The 10,405-nt window shown below is 45.7% G+C and overlaps 1 protein-coding gene across 6 annotated transcripts in view; it reads left to right on the plus strand.

Moving 5' to 3' along the window:
* CLASP1 (cytoplasmic linker associated protein 1) overlaps nt 1-10,405 on the plus strand; it is a 325,682-nt gene that overhangs the window by 228,018 nt on the left and 87,259 nt on the right. For 2 of the 6 annotated variants that reach the window (XM_032763657.2, XM_075070305.1), the window contains one exon: nt 953-1,015. The exons of the other annotated variants lie outside the window; for them this stretch is intronic. In XM_032763657.2, coding sequence (XP_032619548.1) covers nt 953-1,015 — 63 coding nt within the window. The remainder of the gene's footprint in view (nt 1-952; nt 1,016-10,405) is intronic. 6 annotated transcript variants of the gene reach the window in all.

Here is a 10,405-nt window from a genome sequence, read left to right on the forward strand (position 1 = left end):
AGACATATGGGAAAAAGCTCTTTAAAAACACTTGCATAATTCAGAAATGACTGAACCAATTTTTTTCCAACATTCAAAAACAAATAATCTTTCTGCTGAAACTAAGAATGGAAAACTTCTGCTCTAAAGGAATTTGTCAAAGAAGTTATGAACCACTGAAAATAAGGGGCTAAAATGGAAGATGGAATTCAATCTTAATTGCAGCCAGTGCTACTATATAAAGATCTGTTGCTATAACATTTTGAGTATGTTTGTGTATATATTACACTCTCTATGAACACACATATATATATATAGATGTATATAATGTATTTATGTAAACACAATAACTATATACAAAAATGTTACACTGTAGCTATCATAGCCACAATGGCTAGTGAGTGAGTGTGTGTGTGTGTGTGCGTGTAAAACTAAAATATTTAACAAACGAGCTGTGCCCAATGGCGTATTTATTTCCCAATATGACTCCTTACACTTTTCTACTGAATTGGTTTATTGACATTGTTTCTTGTACATAGAGTAGAATATTGTGAAAAATATTTTCAAGCACAATTTCTAATCATTCCTCTTGGCTTGACTTTGGGATTTAGATGGATCACATCTAAATCCTGTTATGGGGTTAAATGCTAGCTGTTTTTAGGATCTGTGGTTCTGGAACATGACTGGCACTCACGAGTCTTTGCTGAACTGCACACAGTTTGGTACTCTTAAAAACAATGTATCTGTTTGTCACACATTGTGGTTGTGGGGGGAAAGGAGGAAGCTGCCGATAGAGATTTTGCCTTGGGGCTTGCACTGTACTTGCTGTGCATTCATACTTGACAGCATTTCCTTTCACTATAAAACACCCATGTTGGTAGTAATTGTGTGCATCCCTTTTGGACTGTGGCATTTTCTGTGTTGGGTACTTGTGTGTTAATCCTGTGGGTGTTGCCATTCCTTTTACTTGCAGCTTCTCGACGTCATTCCAGGTCCACTAGTGCTCTCTCCACTGCTGATTCTGTTGGGCAGTCAGGTGAACAAGTGCTAACTGCATGAATCTGCTTCTTAATATTAGTCTTGTTTTACAATCATTTTAACATTTGCTGTCATGCATATCAGCCAGCACTTGGCATGTGCTTTTCATTACTGTGAGGTTTTTGTTTAACATGCTTTTTTTATTTTAATTTATTGAATGTTTTTAATTTTGTTTATGTACTTTAGAAATATCATGAGCAGTGTACAAACAAACCAAGGGTGATACAAGGCATTCTTAATTCCACCTTGCAAATTGATCAGCTATGTAACTTGGGATACATCCTCAGGGATGCTGAGCACTCAAAACTCTCATGTATGTCAATGGGATTTGCAGGTGCTTGGGATTGGACCCTTACTGGCCAGATCCTGCATATTGCTGAGTATTCCCAAATCCCATCTAAGTCAATGGGAGTTAAGACCACTCAGTACCTTGCAGGATCAAGCCCCAGATGCACAAGACCAATAAAAAAATTAGCACTGGATGGGCTTTTAAAATTAAAATGGCAAATGCGACATTTTCCAATATATAATATTTTAAGGCCTGGTCCAAACCTCCCTTAAGCCAAAGGAAAGACTCCCTTTAAAGTCCTGGTGCTTTAGCTCACGCCATTAATATTTAGATTTTAATGGGATAAATCCTGAGATTCTTTCCTGCCTTTTACAAAATTCCCACTGAATGTGCAGGCCAACTGCCTTTGAAATTAATTGATTTCAGTAGGAGTTTTTCTTTAATAAGAGCTGTGTGAGGACTTCAAGATTTGGCACAGTGGGAATTTAGCTGGCAAGAACTGAGTGAGGATTGCAGGAGTTAGCTCAATATTGTAGCTGCAAAACTGTCCTTTTCATAAGGGAGAGTGGAGGCATTGATGACATTTGTCAATTATTTAACTATTTTGATAGGGTGTTTGAAATTCTGCTTACCTGAGAGTGAGGTTAAATTAAATGACTGCTACTTAACCCAAACCCTCAAAATTGATTCATTTTATCTACTGATTCTATACAAAATAATTGAACTGACTTTCAACTTTAAACTATTTTAGGCCACAATTTCACAGAAATAATTGAAATAACTGAAAAATTACATTTCACTGTAATAGAGGTGAAGATCTAGACTACACGTTCCTCTTCCACTGCTTATGACATATTCTACATTTTTAGCTCCTATAAATTTCCACGAAGTATGATCAGATATAGCACAGTAAATAACCTTTGTCCTTGAGAAAACTAAAGCCAGTGGGAATTTTGCCTCCCTACAGATGATAAAATCAGGCCACAAATAGTCCTAACTTCCCTTTTTAAAAATGAACTAAAGCTGGAATTTTCAAAGGAGTCTAAGTGAGTTTTGCTCCCAAATCCCACTGAATTTCCTTGAGAATTGAGTGCTCAATCCCCTTAGTCACTTTGAAAACCTCAGCCATCATTTACGTAACTCCCAATTAGTGAACAATCCCACTAAATAGCATGAAACCAAGTGGCATAGACTTTTAAATCCTATGTATCTTGCTCACTTGAGAAGTCCCACTGAAATCCGTTACCTCGTGGATGAGTAAGGTTTAATCCTTACGCAGGTTTCAGACAAACTGTTTGGAATTGTAGAGAAGACATTTTACTAGTCTTTCAGTCTAACTAGAGTTCGACAATACGACTGAAAAAAAAAGTATCTGAAATTGAGGTCGTTATGGCCCCACTCATGTAGTTCTTAAACTTGTATAATTCCCATTGAAATAAAAGGGAGTTTACATGCTCAAAGACAGAAAGATTGGTGGTTTAAACTTACTTCATATTACAAAGCTGTTCGCAGCTTGGAAACGCTGGCCCCGGTCCTGCTTTGTGATATAGCCTCTTTGGCAGTGTCAAAGATGGCGCTTGTACAATACCCTGATTGTTAGGGGCAGTTCCTTAACAAGTCCAGAGCAAGTGCAGGGGATCAGGCAAGGGGAGCAAAGATGCATGACCAGAGCACATGGTACTCTGGCTATTCTGTGCCAGCGTAATGATGCTGGGTCTGCTCTCAGTTGTGCCAGCAGCGAGGCATGTCCCGAGCACAGCACAGAATTAGGGAGATACAAAAGCTTATATAGACACCTGTGGTGCATGCCCCACCTCATTTCTGCACTTGGTGCAGGAACAGATTATCAGGGAATTGGGGCCCAATGTGTTTTGTGTTACGTTATTCAGTGACCTTTCAATCTGTATCTCAGAGATTCCAGCAGTACTCTTGGAGCAAGATATACGCCAGCATGCCACATCGTACTTATTCTGATTTGTTTAAAACAGCTCCCTTTTGTTTATGTTTATGCTGGGTAATTTAAACTGGTTTACAACTGAATTATTTTGTCATTCTGTTATTCATTAAAAACAGAAACTGTCTTCCCTTTTCTAATGCAACGCTAAATTAACTTGCAAACCAGTGACATTCAAAGTGCTATGTGATGATACCAAGAGGCCGAATTCTGTTCTTAGTACCACCTGAGCAATGCTGTTTAAATCACTTAGGTTTTCACAGATATAACTGAGAACACAATTTGCCTCAACATCTTTTGCCTTTTTGTTATATACCAGTTATCCATCTGCGTTTATGAAAACACTCGTGTCTTCTGTACATCTTCATAACATAAATCAATGTAGCAACGCATTTAGTTTGTATCATATATAATGCAGTGTCATCTCCTCTGCATTCCTACTAAAGGAGTTACAGATCTTTCCATTCTGGGATGAAATTTCTCTCAAGTATTTATAACAGTTGTGCAACTGAGTTCATTAAAAAAGGGGATAGTAATAATGCATACAATTTTTATTTCTTTGTGAAATGTCATGATTTGATTACTTTTTGGCAGTAGTTTTTAAGAAATTTATTTTTCCCCTTGTAATGTGTTTTGCAGAAAATGTGCTTGTTGTAAATTTAAAATATATGATCTGATAATGCATCTCTGAAAGATAGTAGAAAATTCCTAGCTACCATCCGTCCACTTCTAAACATAAATATAGAGACAATCAAGTTTTCAGTTAATCACTTGACAAAATATGTTTTTAATTTAAAAAAAAACAGCCCTTCTATTTTCCCATTGCTGATCTAATCCTGCAACCCCTTAATCAGACAAAAGTCAGATTTAATTCAACTTGGAGTTTTGCCAGACTAAAGACTACAAGTTTGAGCCCTCAAGAGATTAATTGCAAGTAGTACAAAAATCATTCTTCCCTTTGGGACAACTACACCACTCTCTAGTTTTTTGTATAACTGTTAAAAAAAGATTTTTTTTTTCTCTATAATTGAGATTTACAAGAGATTTCTGTACTGTAGAATTTAAAATGTAAATGTTAAGGTGTGTAAACCAGCATAATTTTCTTTTATTTAATTATTTCCCTATTAAGTGTATGCACTCAAATAAACTTCTGAATGTAATATTTTACATCTGTTGCATAGAAGGATGCAATACATTTATACCACGTACAAATGATCATGTTCCTTTTTGGTCAAAGCTTTCAATGGACAGAATATTTTTTCCTTAGTTAAATATTGAATACAAAAAACCTGTTAAAAAATCCTTGACTTGCTCCCTTTTGCCCACTGATCTTGCATTGTGTAATGTCCAAATGCCGCTTAAGTACACCACAGATGGGCATGCATGTGTGCAGCTTGACCCTGCATCATTTACGCTAATAGGAGGTTTCCATTTATTTAAATAGTAACATTTGCGGGACCATTCTCCACTCAGACAGTATAAACGTAGAGTCTGTCCATGAGTCATTACTGAGTCCAGGCACACTCATGAATAAATATACAGATCATGGCTCTGGGCATCAGAATGCCTCAAGTAGCTCATGTCATTGAAGGATCTGCAGAGCAGCTTTTCCTGTTTATAAGCGGAGCCTGGACTGGGGTACACTACCTTTGGTCCATACTTCCTCTGCTCTAGAAAGTATTTATGAGCAGAGTGGTGCCAGAATTTGGCCCATGATAGGTAAGTCCACTGCCCCTGTATCCAGTGCTTAATTTGCACTTGGGCTGAGCCCTGGCACCTCCAGGCTTGGTAGTTCATAGGCTTGCCACCTCTAGGCTTGCACCCTGGCACCTACTTACTTGAGCCCTGGCCCGTCTTTCATTACAAATTAAATGCTGCCTGTGTCTGATCCCCCTCGAATACCTACTGTATGCCTTTGGCTGACAGTAGGTGTTTTATTAGTAAGATTAAAATATGTGTCTGCAATAAGCCATTTTCTGGGTTTTTCTAAATGACATTAATATGCAAAATCCTAGGACATGATAAATGAGGCCGAGCAATATTTTGGATGTAAAGCACATTTTGAGCCCAGCACTGTTCACATTGAAATCACTGGGAGATTTTCCACTGCATTCAGGATCAGACCTAGGGTTGCCACCTTCCTAATTGCTGGTAACTGGATTCTTGAGTCTCCCCCTGCACCGCTGCTTCTTCTCCAAGTGCTTGCTCATGTCGATTCCATTCTAGGTGTGCATACGCCCAAGTGTGCGGCCGTCGGAGATTTTTGCCTTAGCGGTATCCATAGGGCCAGCTGTGGCACCCCCTGGAGTGCCATGCTCATGCCACAGTATATCAAGCACTGCCAGCCCTGCACCCTCTGACTTCCTTCTTACTGCCTGTGGTGATCAGTCGGAGTGTCTCTGTCCCTTGCTTCACAAGTGGCCAGTGGTTTCTTTTCTGTTTCAGCCTTGTGCTTTCAGTTGTAAATAGTTCTATTGTTTGTTAGTTTGTAGTTAGGTAGCTGTTAAGTGTTCAGTTAGATAAGTCCCAGCGGAGAATTTGCCACAGGCGGGGCATGCCTCATTCTCTGTGTTTTAAGCCCTGCTCCATGTGTAACAGGCCTATGTCTGTTAGTGACCCTGATGATAGTTGTCTGCAGTGCCTTGGGGAGTCCCATGTGAAGGAGCGTTGTTGCATCTGTAAGAACTTTCATCTTCGGATGTGGAGGGAACGCGACATTCGTCTCGGGGCCCTCCTGATGCAGGCAGCCCTGCGCCCAACCTCAAAGCCGGCTCAGTTTGAAATGACATCCAGCTCTTCAGCCTTGGTGCATAGCATACCTCTGGTACTGGACTTCTCCAGGCACCATTCCCCATCCCTGGTACCGAAAAAGGAGCCAAAGAAGATGACAGCGGGCAAGCCTGATAAAGGCGTGATGGCAAAGGACCCTGTTTGGGCCTTATGCCCACTCCAGACCTGCACAAGGGCTCCAGCCAGGGAAGTGCCTCCCCCCAAATGAACCCACAACCGACTCTGGTGAGTGGTACAGGATCAAAGCTGACGGTGCTGTCGACAGCTGCTCAGCTCTCAGCACCTGCAGAGCCAAGGGAGCTCCCACCACAGCCAGCACCCCGTTTGGCAATGGAACCCACAAGGGCAAGACCACTGGTAAGGCCTCTCATAGGATAAGCAAGCGCCACCGGTCACTGGAGCCAAGGCAGAGCACTAGGTCATCACACTCTTGGTCTTCACTCTCCCGGTCCCTGTATTTGTGCTGAAGCTCTCCCAGGCGTAGACGATCCCCTTGGCACTGATCCGCGTCACGTTGCTGGTTGCCAACGTCAAGACCTCGAGGCCGCTCCCTGATATGATGCCTCTTTCCCATCTCCCGCAGCAGTCGGAAAGCTCCTGGTCTCCAGCGGCAACATTTAACTGCCAGGCCAAGCCCATGATGGCCCCTCTGTGGTCACTGAAGGGCGACGACTTCTCTGGATCGGTGAGGCAGTTCGGTCCCTCACTCGGGCAGCAGTGGGACTGAGCCCCAGAGGGATCATCTGCAGCATTGGGGCCAGCCTGGCAGCAGGGTCAGTGGAGGACCTAATGGACTTATTGGAATGCCTCGGAGGTTCCTATTATGCCATTGCCCTACTCTTGCCAACCCTCAGTCACTGCATCAGACAGGCTGAAGCCTGTGCCTGTGCCACCGCTGGCACTGGGTTCAATGCAGGATGTTCTGGTTACCATCATGGGTGGGGAGCTGATGCCCACTTCAAGGCCATCCTCCCCATCAGAGGAAGATGCCAGTGGGCTTCCCTTGGAGGTCCAATCATCCTCCTCCTCCCTGGATGGGGCAGTGGTGGGGCCCTCCACAGCTAGCCCACCGGATGATTTCAAGGAGCATCAGGCGCTGCTCCTTAGGGTGGCTTTGAACTTGGGCCTCAAAGCAGAAGAGATGGAGGAGCAGATGGACGCATTGTTCAATGTGCTCTTGGTGGCCACCTCAGCCCGGGTTGCACTCTTGATGCATGAAGGGGTCTTGAACATTGCCAAGTCGATCTGGCAAACCCCGTCCTCTATTTAGCTCATGTCTAAAAGAATGGAGAAAAAGTACTTCATCCCAGCAAAAGAGTTTGAGTACTTATATACCCACTTGCCACCAGGATTATTGGTCGTGTCTGTGGCCAACGAAAAAGATAAGCAGGGTCCCACCAGTTCCACTCCAAAAATAAAGATACCAAGTGGTTGGACTTGTTTGGTCACAAGATTTATTCAACAGCCAGCCTCCAGTTTTGGGTGGCAAACCACCAGGCCCTCTTGGGCCATTACAGTTTTAACTTGTGAGACTCCCTCCCCTAGTTTAAAGACTCCATGGTCCAGGATGTGGCCCAGGAGTTTGCAACTCTGGTGGAGGAAGGCACCACGGTGGCTCGGTGCTCACTCCAAATGGCCTGGGATGCAGCCGATTCGGCTGCCCAGGTGGTTGCCTCAGCAGTGGTTATGAGGCACAGTTCCTGGATCCAGACCTTGGAGGCTTGTCCCAGGAGATGCAGGCCTCTATTCAGGACGTCCCGTTTGATGGTATCGGCCTGTTCTTCAACCAGACGGATGCACGGCTTCACAGCCTTAAGGACATGTGGTCAACTCTCTGCTCTCTGGGGATGTACATTCCTCAGGCGTCAAGACAGCCATTCTGGCCTCCTCTGCCACTACAACCAGGGCAGCCTCGTCAGTGGCCTACAAGGAGACAGGACACTGGGTTTAGCCACCGCCACCTGTCATCTTCTCGCTCCCCTGCGCAGCCTAGCCTGGCGAAGCACCAATGGGGCCAGAAGCGCTCATTTAGAGGGTGCACCTGAGAGTGATGCACCAACCGTGCCCAGATCCTGCCCGCCCTTTCCTCAACTGCCTCTCCCCTTTTTATACGGCCTGGTCCTGGGTTACGTCAGACCCCTGGGTCCTGGACATAATTGCTTGGGGTTATACCCTGCAATTTCTGGACAACCCTCCCTCCAGCCCCCCCTCTTCCTCGTCCCTCTTCAGACCCTTCTCACAAACATCTTCTTGTTCAGGAGGTTGAAAAGCTCTTCCTCATGATATGGAAGGAAGAGGATTCTATTCCTGATAATTCCTAATCCCGAAGGCAAAAGGGGGCCTCAGGCCCATTCTGGACTTGCATGGCCTCAACAAGTCTCTCAAGAAGTTGAAGTTCCACATGGTCTCTCTGGCCTCCATCATCCCTTCCCTGGATCTGGGGGACTGGTATGCCGCTCTCGACTTAAAGGATGTGTACTTCCATGTCTCCATATTCCCAGGACACTGACAATTCCTGTGCTTCATAGTGGCCAGGCAACACTTTCAGTTCCCAGCGCTATCTTTTGGCTTGTCCGTGGCCCCCAGGGTATTCACGAAGTCTGTGGAGTCATGTGTGAACCTCTGACGTTGGGGGGTCCAAATCTTTCCGTATCTCAACAACTGGCTCCTCAAGGACAAGTCTCCGGAGTAAGTGCAAAGGAGCGTCGATGTGGTGCATTCCACCTGCATTGACCTGTGCCTGTTGGTAAACACAGAAAAGTCCATGTTAACGCCAGTCCAATGCATAGAGTTTATTGGGGGGGTCCTCGACTCCATGCGGCCAGGGCCTTCCTTCCCAAGGCACGTTTTTGGGCCATGGCTGTCTTAATCTTCCACATGAAAGCCCACCCATTCACTATGGCCCACATGTGGCTGTGTGCACATATGTGGTCAGCCACGCCCATCTTTGTATGAGGCTTCTGAAAACATGCCTGGCCTTGGTTTACACTTCCAGCAGGCACCCCTTAGACCAAGTAATGATGGTACCGAGGCAGACCCTATTGTCATTGGTACCAAGTCAGTGCTCCAAGGACTTCCCTTTGTGTCTCTGACCCCATTGCTCATGCTGGTCTCGGATGCTTTGGATCTAGCCTGGGGAGCCCACATATGTATTACATCAACAAGCAGGGTGGCGCCAAGTCTTTGGGCCTTTGTTGCCAAGTGTTCCGTCTCTGGGATTTCTGTATGAGGAACGCCGTTCACCTGGTGGCTGCCCACCTGTCTTGGCAGATCACCTCAGCAGAACCTTCTCATCTCACCACGAATGGTTGCTCCCTCCAGAAGTAGTCAGCCTGATCTTCCACAAGTGGATGAGTCCCCAGGTAGACCTGTTTGCGTCCAGGCACAACAGGAAGTGCCACGTGTTCCACTTTCTGCAAGGCAGGGCTAAGGGTCCCTGTTGGATGCCTTTCTGATCTCATGGTCAGGAGCGCTGATATATGCCTTCTCGCTGGTGCCCTTGATCCACAAGATCGTCCTGAAGTTAAAGCAAGACAAGGCCAAGGTCATCCTTGTGGCCCCTTTGCGACCATGTCAGCACTGGTTCAGCATGCTGCTGAGTGTGTTGACAGCTACCCCCTGCAGCTGCCTCTTCAGCCGGATCTTCTGTCCCAGAACCACGGCAATCTGTTGCCACCCGAACCTGCGGCTCTGCACTTGACTGCCTGGCTGCTGCGTGGCTGAGTCAAGATGAACGACAGTGTTCCACTGGTGTCCAGAAAGTCCTGCTGCCCAGCAGGAAGCCTTTCACCTGAGCTACCTATGTGGTGAAGTGGAAGTGTTTTACCTGTTGGGCATCAGATCATCACATCCATGCAGAGGAGGCCCCTCTGCAGGGCATCCTGGACTATTTGCTGCACCTTTAACTCCAGGGCCTATCACTATCTTTGGTCAAGGTGCACCTGGTGGCCATTTTGGCATTCCTTTCTCCATTTCAAGGCAGGTCAGTCTTCATCCACCCTACGATGGCATGGTTTCTGAAGGGCCTGTAGCACCTTTACCCGCATGTTCAGGATCTGGTACCCCATTGGGACCTGAATGTTGTGCTGTTGTGGCTCATGGGTCCCCAGTTCGAGCCCCTAGCTTCCTGTTCTTCTTCGAGTGTTTGCTCATATCCATTCCAGTTAGGTGAGCGCGCGCTGCATGCACGTTCGTCGGAGAAACTTTTACCCTAGCAACACTCGGTGGGCCGGCAGGTCGCCCCCTGGAGTGGCGCCACTATGGTGCTTGATATATACCCCTGCCGACCCAACCGCTCCTCAGTTCCTTCTTACCGCCCGTGTCGGTCGTTGGAACAGTGGAGCGCAGCTTAGCTG

The sequence above is a fragment of the Chelonoidis abingdonii genome, chromosome 10, assembly GCF_003597395.2.
Source record: "Chelonoidis abingdonii isolate Lonesome George chromosome 10, CheloAbing_2.0, whole genome shotgun sequence".
NCBI classification, from domain to species: Eukaryota; Metazoa; Chordata; order Testudines; family Testudinidae; genus Chelonoidis; species Chelonoidis abingdonii.